The 15303-nt window shown below is 45.5% G+C and overlaps 1 protein-coding gene across 1 annotated transcript in view; it reads left to right on the top strand.

The window, feature by feature from the left end:
- Window positions 1-15303, top strand: part of LOC115472463 (P-selectin-like) — a 236269-nt gene that overhangs the window by 36166 nt on the left and 184800 nt on the right. The window contains exons 7-8 of the mRNA XM_030206753.1: window positions 591-776; window positions 5877-5996. Coding sequence (XP_030062613.1) covers window positions 591-776; window positions 5877-5996 — 306 coding nt within the window. The remainder of the gene's footprint in view (window positions 1-590; window positions 777-5876; window positions 5997-15303) is intronic.

Below are 15303 nucleotides of genomic sequence, written 5' to 3' on the forward strand. Positions count from 1 at the left end.
GATTTGGGCTCTGCTGTCTTCAGTGACCTTCCTGGGTGGGCATCAGGGGTGGAGAATGTTTTTTGAGACACTTCTCTTTCTTTTGAACATTCACTTTTGCAAAGAAAGCCCAGTCTGCCACTTAATAGATTGAATAAGGCAAATATTTCATTTTGTGGTAGACTGATCCCCAGTGGTGTGTTGCAATGCCTATTTTATAAGTAAAACAAGAGAGGGAGATATGATGGAGATATTTAAATACCTCCATGATATAAATGCAAAGGAGACGGGCCTCTTTCAGTAGGAATGAGGGGATCTTAGGATAAGAGTGAAAGGTGTAGACTCAGGAGTAATCTAAGGAAATATTTCTTTATGGAAAGGGTGATGGGTGCATGGAACAGCCTCGCACTGGAGGTGGTAGAGATAAGGATGGTATCTAAATTCAAGAAATCCTGGAACATGTACAGGGGATCTTTTAGGGAGATGAAGGGGCTTTAGAGTTTAGTAGTTAGTATGGATGGGCAGACTGGATAGGGTGTATAGTCTTTAACTGCTATTATTTTCTCTGTTTCTGTACTTATAGTGGCACTGTGCTTCAATTTCTCTTGTAGTTATACGGTGTGAAACTCTGTCTGCTCCAGCTCATGAATTTATGAACTGCTCCCACCCATGGGGAAACTTCAGCTTTGGCTCTGTCTGTGAGTTCAGCAAATGGGAAGGATCTGGGTTGACTGTGGTCAATAAAATGGAATGTGAAATGAATGGCAAATGGACGACTGGAATGCTTAACTATGAAGGTGTGTTCCAGAACATGTGTTCAGCTGCTTGGATTATCCATTTTTTTCCTTATGTGCCACACTGTCCCACTTTAATTTGTCTCATTACTTCTGTCTCTTGTGCAGTTTTCTCCATATAATTCCTTTTCTCCCTTTGACAACATCCACTATAAAATGTTCCTCTCTTTTACAACACCTTACCACTCTTATAATGTGTCAACCTCCCCCCCCCCCACATACCACTCCTGTTTTATATATATTTGGGGGGGGGGGGGATATATAGCATAAACATACTGGATCAGACCAATGGTCCATCTAGCACAGTATTCTGCTTCCAGCAGTGGCCAATCTAGGTCACAAGTACCTGGCAGAAACCCAATTAGTAGCAACATTCCATACTACTAATCTCAGGGAAGCAGTGACATCCCCCATGTCCATCTCAATAATAGACTATGGGCTTTTCCTCCAGGAACATGTCCAAACCTTTTTTAAACCCAGTATGCCAATTGCCATTACCACATCCTTTAGCAACAAGTTCCAGAGCTTAACTATTCTTTGAGTGAAAAAAAAATTTCCTCCTATTTGTTTTAAAAGTATTTCCACGTAGTTTCATTGACAGTCCCCTGGTCTTTGTACTATTTCAAAGAGTGAAAAATTGATTCACTTTTACCTGTTCTACACCACTCAGGATTTTGCAGACCTCAATCATATCCTTCATCAGCCTTCTCTTTTCCAAGCTGAAGGTCCCTAACCTCTTTAGCATTTCCTCATATGGGAGGTATAGGAGCCAAATTTTCTAAATGATCGTGGGTGCTTAACTTGGCACAAATTACTAAGTCCATATAAAGGAAATTAAAGCATGGTGGGTTGTGAACACAACTGGTCAGGCTGTGTTTAAATGAAGAGCACAGCAGGTGGTGCACACACAGGGAGGACTTGTGGGTAAAAGAAATGCTAGGGGTAGTACTGCAAGTCTCACCATTTTCTCTTCCTCCCCAACCTCAACTCATTGCCACAGTTTACCATCCTATTCCCAACCCATCTACATCACACTATGCATTCTACAACCTATATTATCCCCCTCCCAGCCAGTCCTCAATGGTCCCTCTTCTCTACCTAACCTGTGCACAGAATACACTTCCTTTTCTCTCAGACCATCCCCGTTTTTCAGTTCCTCCTCGCATCTTCTTATTCTGTTTTCCCCTCATTTCTTTCTCCCAGTGTAGTTTGACTTTTGTTTTGGGGTAGGATGCTTAATACCCCCCCCCCCCCTCCCTCCATACCTATACCACTCCCCCATTCTATACTTCTCTGTTCTCTACTTCTCCTGACCTGACCTGCCTTACCCTCTACTAATTCCTCCTCCCATTAGGTTCCCTCTCACTCTACCTTGGTCAATGCTTCTCCCCTGCAGGCTAGGTTCACCCATCACTCACACCTCCTAAGCTGGTTCATTGCACATTTCAAATTTTTTATTCCCATCCTTTCTGGGAAGGATCATATTTATTCCTACTCCCCCTTCTCAAAGCCCCAGACACCATTCATATCTAGAACTCACAGACTGAAATACAATAGCAGTTCCACATCCATAAAGGCCCTTTGAGTGCTCCACTACCTGCAAGCACAAACCTTGGAAACTCAGAAATCAGTTGCTCCATAGCTCTAGGGCCACATTTGCATGTGATGCTTCCTGCCCTCAGACTGAAAATCCCAAAGATCACATGCTGAACAAGAGGAGTAACCTAATGGTTATTGCAGCTAGCTTTGATCCTGGTGACCTGGGTTTAATTCCCACTGCAGCTCCTTGTGATCTTGAGCAAGTCACTTAACCCCCTATTGCCCCAGGTACAAAAGTTAGATTGTGAGCCCTCCAGGGACAGAGAAAGTACCTGTATATAACTTATACAGCGCTGACTATGTCTAGTAGCGCTACAGAAATGATTAGTAGTAGTAGAAATCAGTTAACCTAAAGGCATGCATTAATGTCAACCTACTGTGTGCCAGCCCACTTGCTAAAGCTCTAGTGATCACAGAGTAAGTGTTTGACTTGGGGAGCCGAGTTAGCACTGATTGCAGTGCATTCTTCAAAAATGGAAATTGGTACCTCATTTGGTGGTAATAGCTTTGGCACAATGCCCCCTGCTTTATTAGTCATGACTCCAGCACAACATCCCTATTACTCTCTTACATCTTAGTATTATTGAGTTGTTTAATAAAAACTTCTTAGGGCAGGTGTTCCCAAACGTTTTTGGTTTGTGGCACCCTCGCCGGCTACATGGGTCTCTGCGGCACCCCCCCCAACCACATGGGTCTCCACGGCACCTCCCCAGTCACATGGGTCTCCCTTTCCCTGCAGCCCCCTTCTCTCACACCAGCACACCTCTGCAGCCCCCTCCTCTCATACCAGCACACCTCTGCCTCCCTGCAGTCCTCTCCTCTCATACCAGCACACCTCTGCCTCCCTGCAGCCCTCTCCTCTCATACCAGCACACCTCTGCCTCCCTGCTGCCCCCTCCTCTCATACCAGCACACCTCTGCCTCCCTGAAGCCCACTTCTCTCACACCAGCACACCTCTGCCTCCCTGCAGCCCCCTCTTCTCACACCAGCACACCTCTGCCTTCCCTAAATCTGGCAACGCTTGCTACCTTCCTTCCTACAGGTCCAAGATCACAGCCGCTTTCTTCTCCTTCCCCCGCCACCACTGCAGTTCTTGCAGCTTACATTTTTCGGTCGTCCATGATTCACACAGGTACTCTGGGGCCTTCCCAGTCTGCCGCGACTGGCCCTCTCTGATGCAACTTCCTGGAGCGAGGGCCGGATGCAGCACAGAGAAGTCCACGCAGTGCCTGTGTGAATTGCGGATGGCCCGAAAATGTAAGTTGCAAGCACTGCAGCAGCAGCGGGGGGAGAAGCAGGAAGTGGCAGATGCCAGACCTGTGGGAAGGGGAAGTAGGGAGCGATGTGCCCCGGCACTTCTGAGAGTTCATTGTGGTGCACCAGGGTGCCATGGTGCACAGTTGGGAACCGCTATCTTAGGGTACTAGGGATATTAGATTAATATAAACAGCATTAAGATGATATGGAGGGGCATAATTGAATGAAAACGTCTATCTCCATGGGCGTTTATCTCCGAGAACGGGTCCGTGAAGGGGCGGACCGAACCGTATTTTCGAAAAAAATAGACGTCCATGTTTTATTCGACAATTTGTGAGCTGGGCGTTTTTGTTTTTCAGTGATAATGGAAAATGAAAGCACCCAGCTCAAAAACGAATAAATCCAAGGCATTTGTTCGTGGGAGGGGCCAGGATTCGTAGTGCACTGGTCCCCCTCACATGCCAGGACACCAACCGGGCACCCTAGGGGGCACTTTTACAAAAATAAAAAAAAGGTAAAAGAGCTCCCAGGTGCATAGCACCCTTCCCTTGTGTGTTGAGCCCCCCAAATCCCCCTCAAAACCCACTGCCCACAAGTCTACACCATTACTATAGCCCTAAGGGGTGAAGGGGGGCACCTACATGTGGGTACAGTGGGTTTGGGGGGGTTGGACGACTAAGCATTAAGCAGCATAATTGTAACAGGTAGGGGGGGATGGGCCTGGGTCCACCTGCCTGAAGTCCACTGCACCCCCTAACAACTGCTCCAGGGACCTGCATACTGCTGCCAGGGAGGTGGGTATGACATTTGAGGGTAAAAATAAAAAGTTGTGAAACATCATGTTTTGTGGTGGGAGGGGGTTAGTGACCACTGGGGGAGTCAGGGGAGGTCATCCCCGATTCCCTCTGGTGGTAATCTGGTCATTTAGGGCAATTTTTGGGGCCTTATTCGTGAAAAAACAGGGTCCAGGAAAAGTGCCCTAAATTCTAGCTACAAACGCTTACGTTTTTTCCATTATCGGCGAAAGGCGCCCATCTCTCCTCGGCCGATAACCACGCCCCAGTTCCACCTTCGCCACGCCTCCGACACGCCCCCGTCAACTTTGTACGCTTCCGCGATGGAGTGCAGTTGAAAACGTCCAAAATCGGCTTTCCATTATACCGATTTATTCGTTTTTGTGAAATAAATGTCTATCTCCTGATTTGGGTCGAAATCTAGGCGTTTTTCTCTTTCAATTATAAGGTGGAAGGTATACTGTGTGATTCAGTGTTTGCTTATAAGAAATTAATTAAACGTAATTAAACTCTGCAATGAAAACTCCCCTCTTGTTGTCCTAATTAGAATAATTGACTATCAGATACAATACTATAAAATGAAGAGATGTGCTGGGGTAGGTGGGAATTGGGGAGGGTGGGCGGGAATGAAGACTGAACTAGGCCCTAGTAAAAAGGGCCCTAAGTTTTGTACCTAGGGCAATAGAGGGTTAGGTGACTTGCCCAAGGTCACAGAACTGCAGTGGGAACTGAACCCAGTTCCCCAGGTTCTCAATCTATTACATTAACCATTAGGGTATTCCTCCACTCTTTCTCCCTCCTCCTTTATGTCATTATAGTGTCATTATTAAAGCTGCCCAGGAGATGTTAACTTCCAGCTGCCAGGAGAGTCAGGCTGATTTTTTGGGGTAATTTTATAAAGAATGTTTCATGTTTAAAAACCATCTATTCCCCTGATTCTATAAATGTCACCAAAAATTGTGCACACAAAGTTAGGTGTGTTTCTGATTTGCACATGCAATTTAACAGAATAATGAGCCAATTAGTGCCAATAATTAGCTTTTTTACAAACAATTCTTGGCATTAATTAGGACTAATGCACGTAAATTTAGGTGTGGGTTCCATTGAGCCCAGAATTCTGACTCCAACAGTGACCAGTCCAGATCATAAGTGCCTGACAGGTCCCAAATAATTGACCTTTTTCTGAAAGTTCAATTCAAGGGATAGGCAATGGCTATCCCAAGACTACCTGGATAATATATTAAAGGACTTTTCCTCAAGGAACTTGCCCAAACCTCTTTTGAACCCTTCTGTGTTAGTCACCTTTACTCAGTATGGTTATAACAATCCAAAGTGGGTCTCTGGGGGGGGGGGGTTTCTAGTCTTATCTATCATGGTAATTAAGAAATGTGCTCAGTGGTTTTGGATGAACAGATCTTCTTAGAGTAAATGGTTCTCCTTCATGCTTTTCAGCTTCCACACAGTCTGCACATCCTCGCTATATCTCAGTGGCAACTCTTGTTGTGACATCAACTGCTGCCTTTATGGGTTTTGTGTTGGTAATCTTACTTGTGAGACAGCTACAAAGAAAAGGTACAGTGATTCTCTTTCTTCTGGTGACAGAGGAGCTGGTTGTAACCTACTTTGGTTCTTGAACTGACAAACCCATATCTCTACAGATTTATTGTGTTTTTGACTCAATATTGATTCTGATCTCAACCAGATTGCATGTCAAAGAACATAAGAATGTAGGTCTATCAAACCCATTATCCTGTTTCAGTAGTGGCCAATCCAGGTCACAGAGTACCTGACAGGATTTCAAAAAGTAGCAAGATTCTATACTGCCTACCCTCCAGTTTGTGTCCACTTTCTCTAGGAACTTATCCAAACCTTTTTTGAAACCCAGCTACACAAACTGCTTTTACCACATCCTCCAGCAACAAAAGCATAGCTCCCATGCTGCTCTTATAAAATGCTCATCCTAGCTTTGGAATGACCATCAACAGCTCCCTAAGCTGCTATTTATCCATCAGCACCTTGATGGATAAGTCATGGATTCTGCTTCTGAATTTCACTGCTGAATATATAACATAGGCATCTATTTCTCTATAAATGCCACAACAGAGCATGGGTGAGGAATTTCCACACAAGTTTTCACCCAAGTAAATCTGTACTCACTTGGGTAACTGGCTTTTGAAAGCTACTTCCCCCAAGTATTACCTGACTAATGTGAAACTAATAAAGTTTCTTGAATCTGGATGAGTATTTTCTTGATGTGCATTTTAAGCATTTTAAATGCTCCATACAGTACACAAAGATTGCAGCCTTCTCTTAAATTATAAGCATTCCTTGCTGCATGGAATAACATTTAGAGTTTTGACTGAACTGATCAAGTGAATTTGTGGCAGACCTGGGTTTGAGATTCAGGTCTAGTTTCTGCTGTCTTGGCTGGCTAAGGCCCAGGATAACAGGGAGGAAGCACTCAGACCATTGTTTGGAGGGAATCTCAGCCATTGCTCACTGTCGATACCTATTGGTGAGAACTGCCACTGGGTTTCAAAGAGAGCCATGGTGACTCCTAAGTCTGACTAAAGTTTGTCACAGTAATAACTGGGACAGGGAAGATTATAAGAGGAAATACCTTGGGTAGTTGCAAATGAATGCTCAAAGTGTTGTTGCCCAACAAAAGCCAGTTCCATTTGAGCAGGAAAACCAAAAGGAGCATGAGAAAACTGTAATACCCACAATAAAAGTGGAGAAAGCATGTGAGACATGGCTTATGGAGTTCTTGCTAACCCACCCACACAAGTGTGTTTAAATATAGATCTGTTGTCTGCATGTGTCTTTGACTTAGATAAAAGAGAAGAGGGGCAGGGATAATACTGGGAGTTTAGTTGCGGGGTAGTTATTGGGTATATAGAATAATTGTAGGGGATAGTATTTTGGGGAGCGGGAGTAATTGGAGTGAAGGGGTAGTCATAGGCAGTTTTAGGGGTGGGGATATTTGGGTGGTTTTGAGGACTAGGGTTGTTGGAGGTGATGGGGTAGTTGTATGAGGTACCTTTTTGGAGGTGGAGTTAGTTGTGGGGTGATGGATTAGTTGTAGGGGTAGTTTAGGGGGTAGTTTAGGGGGCTGATGGTTGTTAGGTGGTGAGAGGATAGTTGTGAAGGGATTTAGTTCAGCTATACATTTGCTTTACTGCCTTTAGTCAAAGGACTTCAGAATGGCCTACAAATACAATTATTAGAAGTCAAAAAAGAAAAATTACATTATAAATCCAAAAAGGGGGAAGGGAAGGAAAAGATTATATGTTTGCTAGAAAAGGAAAAGTGAGGAAGAAAGGTAGTTTTGGGGGGGTAGGTGTAGTTGTTGGATGATAAGTTAGTTGCAGGGGGAGGATAATTTAGGGAGAAGGGGTAGATGGGGGGAGGTAGTAGGCTGTTTGAAAGGAACAATTCCCTAACTTCTATGTTTTACTGTAATTACATTTTTATGAGTTGTGATGGAAAGAACAATATAAAAAAGAAATGTGCTTATATTGTGGACGAGTAGCTGATTGAGGGCAGCACAAACAGATGACCCTTAGAATGTGCTTAGGTTACAGTTCAAGGGCCATTCTGACCCCCCCCCAGCATACTTGCAGGCTGGCTGGTACTTCATACTTTTCATATATAAGTACACAACTCTGGAATGCACTCCCAAAGGCTGTGAAAACTATGTATGACCACCTCAACTTCCGGAAATCACTAAAGACTTTCCTGTTCGAAAAAGCATATCCTAATGATCCAACTTAAATACCTGAATCCAACAACTCAAATAGACCCAAATGTGATACGAACTTAATGAACTTTACATAACCTTACTCTATGTTTCCTAATTTGTCTGTACATATCTATTTCATTTAATAACAGCACTCTATATTTGTTCATAACTGGAGGAGGCTTTCGCCCCACGGCGCTGTTTTAAGCCACATTGAGCCTGCAAATAGGTGGGAAAATGTGGGATACAAATGTACACAAATAAATAAATAAATACTTCTGTAACTATATTTTGAAAATGAAGTGGCTGGTTACAGACCTTGCACCCACTTTGCAGGGGAGGAAAAGGCAGCAGCTTTCAAAATAAAATCCCCACTGGTAGTTGTCCATCTGTACCCATCTAAACCCCACATTATCCACAAGAAGGAGACAATTTAAAGGTAATTATATGAAAGACTGCCTGATAAAGGCACTGATTATGGCACTTATGTTAAGCCTGCTTTTGTTAGCACAAGTGGCTGAAAACATGCTTGCATTTAAGATGTGATTGCTTACACCAACCCTACAACTGATGTATATGTCCATGCCTGGATGTTAGCATGAATGACAGACTTCTATAATTTACATGTGTTCTGCCTATGCTCTGCCCAAATTCTACCCATGCGTACACCTACCAGCAATGTGTACACTGCAGTGGCGTAGCCAGACCTGACTTTTTGGGTGAGCCTAGAGCTAATATGGGTGGGCACTATGGGACTGATATTCATTCAGTGGTGGGCAGAATGGTTAAAGCCCGCTGCCAGTGTTGAACTTGTAAACTCAAAGCTACACCATACCCATAAGTACATAAGCATTGCCATACTGGAACAGACTGAAGGTCCATCAAACCCAGTATCCTGTTTCCAACAGTAGCCAATCCCGGTCACAAGTACCTGGCAAGATCCCAAAACAGTACAATATATTTTATGCTGCTTATCCCAGAAATAAGCAGTGGATTTTCCTAAGTCCATTTTAATAATGGCTTATGGACTTTTCTTTTAGGAAGCTATCCAAACCTTTTTTAAACCCCGCTAAGATAACTGTTTTACCACATTCTCTGGCAACGAATTCCAGAGTTTAATTACACGTTGACTGAAGAAATATTTTCTCCGAGTCGTTTTAAATTTACTACTTTGTAGCTTCATTGCATGCCCCCTAGGCCTAGTATTTTTGGAAAGAGTAAACAAGCGACTCACGTCTATCCGTTCCACTCTACTCAGTATTTTATATACCTCTATCATATCCCCCCTCAGCCGTCTTTTCTCCAAGCTGAAGAGCCCAAGCCGTTTCAGCCTTTCCTCATAGTGAAGTCATTCCATCCCCTTTATCATTTTTGTCGCCCTTCTCTGTACCTTTTCTAATTCCACTATATCTTTTTTGAGATGAGGTGACCCGAATTGCACACAGTATTTGAGGTGCAATCACACCATGGAGCGATACAAAGGCATTATAACATCCTCGCTTTTATTTTCCATTCCTTTCCTAATAATACCTAACATTCTATTTCCTTTCTTTGCCGCCACAGCACACTGAGCAGAGGGTTTCAAAGTATCGTCAACGATGACTCCTAGATCATTTTCCTCGTCGGTGACTCCTAACGCGGAACCCATTAATCAGCATTGAATTTCCGGTGTCAGTTTTGACTACCGGAACTTAACCAGTTAAGTCAATATTCAGTGTTAACCGGTTAAGTTCCTAGCAGTTAAAGATATACGTAGTACCGCATAAATAGCAGTACTATTTAAATGCTAAACCCAGTGCTGAATATCAGCACTAACCAGCTATACCGCGTGATATAGCCGGTTAGCTGCTATGAGCTAACTGTGAATATTCAGCAGAGATAACCAGTTATCTTCCGCTGAATATTTGCAGTTAGCCAGTTCAATGATATTTAAGCATTCAGTGGTCGTTGCTGATTGGTTAAATAGTGCTGAATATCAGGGAGTATGCATATAGGTATGAGTAAAGTTTCTTGGGATACTACTAAATAATGCCTTAAAGTACACTTGATGATGGATTTCTAAGGAAACAGTCTGCCCAACAGCTGTACTGCATCAACATAAACCACATACTGTCACACTGTCAACATCAAGATTTTTTTCCCACCTACTGTGGAATCTGTAACAAACAGAACACAACTTTCCACAGAAAAAATGTATTCAAATTCTGGTAGGACCTCAATAATAGCAACTCAGAATCCCTTCACTGCCAGATACGTTGGAGGTCTTTTACTAACAATTAGCTTGTGTTATTTGCCATAGGACCAGGGCTTTTTTTGAGAGGGTAATTGGGGGTACTAAATACTGGCACCCAGTGGCGTAGCAAGGGTGGGGCGGTGGGGGCGGTCCGCCCCGGGTGTCAACGGGTGGGGGGTGCTCCGCTCCGTCCATCCACACCCCCCCTTGGCATGGAACCGCCTCCCCCCCTGATGCAGTCCCCACCTGCCAACCAGGTTCCAGCTCCGTCCACCCCAGCGTGGCGCCTCGCATCTGCAGCGCTGCTGTAAAAAGAAAAAAAATCACTTCGTCGTCGGCCTTTCCCTCACTGTGTCCCGCCCTCTGACATAACTTCCTATTTCCTCGAGAGCGGGACACAGTGAGGGAAGGGCCGACGACGAGGCGATTTTCTTCTTTTTACAGCAGCGCTGCAGATGCGAGGCGCCACGCTGGGATGGTCGGAGCTGGAACTTGGAAGGCAGGTGGAGACTGTGTCATGGGGGGGGGGGGGGGTGCCGTGTTGCCCTGCACCCGGGGGGGGGGGGGTGAGCAGTGGCGATCCGCCCTGGGTGTCAGGCAACCACGGAACGCCACTGCCAGCACCTTTTCCATTGTCTGCTAAAATTGACCCATGGACCCCAAGTTTTAATGAAAAAGCTCAGGCTTTACTCACCAATTCTGCCTTGACATAGGTCCTGTGACTGCTTGCAGGGGGCCTGGCTATTGTGGGGTGGGTCCCTCAGTGATCACCCCACCCTTGAAGGGTGGCCTAGCATTTGCGTACCGGCACCTTTTTATGCTAGAAAAGGTTATCAATAGAAATCAAACAAAATAAAACATGGAAAAGAAAATAAGATGATACCTTTTTTATTGGACATAACTTAATACATTTCTTGATTATCTTTCGAAGGTCGCCCTTCTTCCTCAGATCGGAAATAAGCAAATGTGCTAGCTGACAGTGTATATAAGTGAAAACATTCAAGTATTACTATGATAGAAAAAAAATCACTGCATAGGACTCATTTTATTCCTATGGGCCCTGCAGCAGAAAACATGTGCTATTCATTAGTAAAACACCCGCTTTGTGGAGTAACACTAAATCCCATGAAGAAGTTTCTCAGAGCCTATGCTGCAAACTTTAACACACAAATACCAATAGCAATACTTTTAAAAAGGAAGCAGTGAATATACACAACTGCAATACGTGTCCCTTGGAAAAGGCAGACAATTTAGACTCATATAGATCCCCACACTAACCATGTGACAGAAATCTCTCACCTTGGTAACATGAGGAACACAGACAAATCCTCACCAATTAGAGAATAAAGGACCAAAAATGTATCTTTCCTTGTAGGCCGGCATCAGCCCTGCCCTACTCGCTCCCCATTAGGCTGGCATCAGCCCTGCCCTTCCCAATCCCCATCCTCTACCCAGAAGCACACCAGCATTAAACAAAACTTTTTCTTTTTCTTTTCTGGGCACTGCAGAGCCCATCCCCCACAAAGAAGTCCAATAACATGAATTATAAAACATTTTTTTTAATTTGAGCAGTGCAAGAGCCCACAAGCATGACATTAAAAAAAACAAAAACAAAAAAACCCCCAAAATATTTTTGTGTCATGCTGGCGGTCTCTGCACTGCCCAGATATAAGAAAAAACAAAACAGTTTTTTTTAACCTGATCAGTTAAGAGTCCCTCAGAAACCCACCAGCAAAATTATACAGAAAACATTTTTTTTTTTTAACCTGAGTAGCGTTTCCCTGCAGAAGTCTATAGCAGTGCCTCCCCTGAACAGTGCGGAGGAGAGGAGGCCACGGGAAGAGTAGTAGACTTGACTGGGGGGGGGGGGGGGGGGGGGGGGGGAATGATGCTGCAGTGTCTGGCAGCTGACCCCTGGTTTCTCCAGCAGCATGGGACGTGGAGGGGGGGGGGCAGCCGGCTAAATTTTAAAAAGCAGCACAAGCTGCCACATACCAACTCCCCAGGCTGAGTTTGCCACAGAGCCATGTGTGCCATGCAGTATCTGGTGCATGTGGACTGTGGGGGCAGGCTGAGGAGCAGAGGCTAGAAGAGCTGCAACTATAGAGCAGCAGCCACCTTAGGGAAGTTGAGACAAACTACAGTGCAGAGCAGACTCCGCAAAGCAGTAAACTTGTAGCGAAGGCCCCTGAAGCCTGACTCCAGACCCAAACAGCAGCACACAAGGCAGGCAGGAGGGCGCCTGCTGCTTGCTTGTTGCTTTAGCGCTAAAGCATAGAGGCGCTTTTGTCACATAGCTGAATGTGAGACAAGTAGTACGCCCACCCAGTCTCAGTCTGAGCGCCAATCAGTTGCCTTGTCGTCTTATCCGTCGGCTGTGCAGGGTTACTGATGCATAAGAAGACAAGACACCTGATTGGCGCTCAGACTGAGACTGGGTGGGCCTGAACCAAGACTCGGTGGGGCTGGGGGCCCACCTGTAGCTACGCCCCTGGTACTACACCATCAAATCATGGCACGTACTTGTCCGCTAATCAGCATTCTAGAAGAAATCATTTACATGCATAAGTAGCCATTACCCCCTTAATTCCAGGGCTGTGCCAACACAGTAAGCGAGGTAAGCATGGCAGGAGGACGCCATCCTCTGGGGGGCGCCCCACCGCACCATGCTTACCTCGCCCTCTTCTCCCCAGATCCTTTTCCTTTTTTTTTGTTTAAATTTACCTCTGTCCGGCAGCAGCGTAGCGTTAGTGAGAAGGAGGCAGCGCTCCCCCGCCCCGACGTGTCAGTCTTCCCTTCACTCAGTTCCGCCTTCTTCTGACATCAGAAATGACATCAGAAGAAGGCGGGACACCCCCTCCAAAATCCAGTACTAGGCATATCGAGAATATAAAACACTCAGGACCTATAGAGCAATTCTAGCATACCATAAGCAGTAATTTCTACGAGTCACAGAAGGAAAAGGAAAGCATCTTAAACACTACAGTGAGCACTAGAACATCAATTCACCTATTGTAAAACAAAACCAGACAGAATAGTACAGAACGTTGATCCTGCACAGTCAATGCCAACTGAAAGCCATGTCTTTTTCACAAACACAGATACACCCTAATCCACTATAGAATAAGTAATAATAAACTTTCTATTTAGACAAAAATTAAACTGAAACCCCAAGATGCCAGACTCTGCATACAATGCAACACCACAGAAACAGAAAATGTAAATTTGAAAAAACTAACAAATACCAATCACCACTTTACAAATTAACAAATAGAAATAAAATCAATATAGAAAATAAAATAATACCATTTTATTGGACTAATACATTTAGCTTTCAGAGGCCAAAACCTCCTTCCTCAGGTCAATACAGTATAGTGCTGTTACAGTATCCTATCCTGACCTGAGGAAGGGGGTTTTGTTTCCCGAAAGTTAGTCAAAATGTATTAAAATTAGTCCAATAAAAAGATTACCTTATTTACATGTTCTATTTATAAACATTTATTAACACATCTACAATACTACTTTATCCTAAAGCAAAAAAATAAATATATATATTTTATTTACAGTTTGTTGTCTCTGGTTTCTGCTTTTCTCATCTTCTTTTCACCATCTTCCTTCCATCCAGCATATCTTCGCTCTGTTTCTCTGTCATCCAGTGTCTGCCCTCTCTGACATCCCTTCCATCTAATGTCTGCCCTTTTTCTCTGCCCCTTCAATCCACCATTTGCCCTCCCTCTTGCTGCCCCTTTTTTCGGCCCCCAGTTCCAGCCCATTATCCCACCTGCCCCTAGTTCCAGCCCCAGCCCACATCTCCCACCTGCCCCTCCTTTTCAGCCCCCAGTTTCAGCCCCACTATCCCACCAGTCCCCAGTTTCAGCCCCAGCCCTTTTCTCCCACCAGTCCCGAGCTTCAGCCCCCAGCCACTTCTCCCTTTCCCCTTTTCAGCCCCCATTCCCCAGTTTCAACCCCAGCACTTTTCTCCCACCAGTCCCAAGCTTCAGCCCCCCCCCCACTTCTCCCTGTCCCCTTTTCAGCCCCCAGTTCCAGTACTAGCCCCCTTATCCCACCTACCCTCCTTTTCAGCCTCCAGTTCAAGTCCCCTTTATCCACATGCCTTGCATTAGGGCCCCCCTTTTCAGCCCCAGACCCATTCTCCCACCTGCCCCCTTCTCAGATCCCAGTTTCAACCCCCTTCTCCCATCTGAGCCCACCCCACCCAGACCCAGTCCCCTTCTCCCATCTGAGCTCCCCCAGTCCCAGTCCCTTTCTCCCATCTGAGCCCCCCCACCCAGTCCCCATCCCCTTCTCCCATCTGAGCCCCCCCACCCAGTTCCAGTCCCCTTCTCCCGAGCCCCCCCAGACCCAGTCCCCTTCTCCCATCTGAGCCCCCCTCCACGAAACAGTCCCCACCTGCCCTCCAGCTACTTCGATGGACAGACGACCCTCTTCTCCTGCCACCCAGCCTTAAAAAAAAAATCTGTGAAGCGCCTTGCGTCCGCTCTGCTCTGCTGTAAAGGAGGCAAATCGCTTTGTCGCGTCGGCCCTTCCCTCACTGTGTCCCGCCCTCTGATGTAACTTCCTATTTCCGCGAGGGCAAGACACAGTGAGGGAAGGGCCGTCGTGACGAGGCGATTTGCTTCCTTTACAGCAGACCAGAGCAAACGTGAGGCGCTTCACAGGTTTTTTTTTTTTTAAGGCTGGGTGCCGGGTGGTAGGAGAAGAGGGTCATCTGTTCATTGACAGAGCTAGTAGGCAGGTGGGGACTGCGGCGCCAGTGGAGCACCCCTCCCACCTGCTGACACCCGGGGCGGACCACCCCCACCGCCCCACCCTTGGTACACTACTGTGTGGTGGTGATCCCACATTGTGCTGGAGAGTTTTTGTTCCAGTTTTTTTAACAACGACTG

Source organism: Microcaecilia unicolor, chromosome 6 (assembly GCF_901765095.1).
Source record: "Microcaecilia unicolor chromosome 6, aMicUni1.1, whole genome shotgun sequence".
Classification (NCBI taxonomy): Eukaryota; Metazoa; Chordata; class Amphibia; order Gymnophiona; family Siphonopidae; genus Microcaecilia; species Microcaecilia unicolor.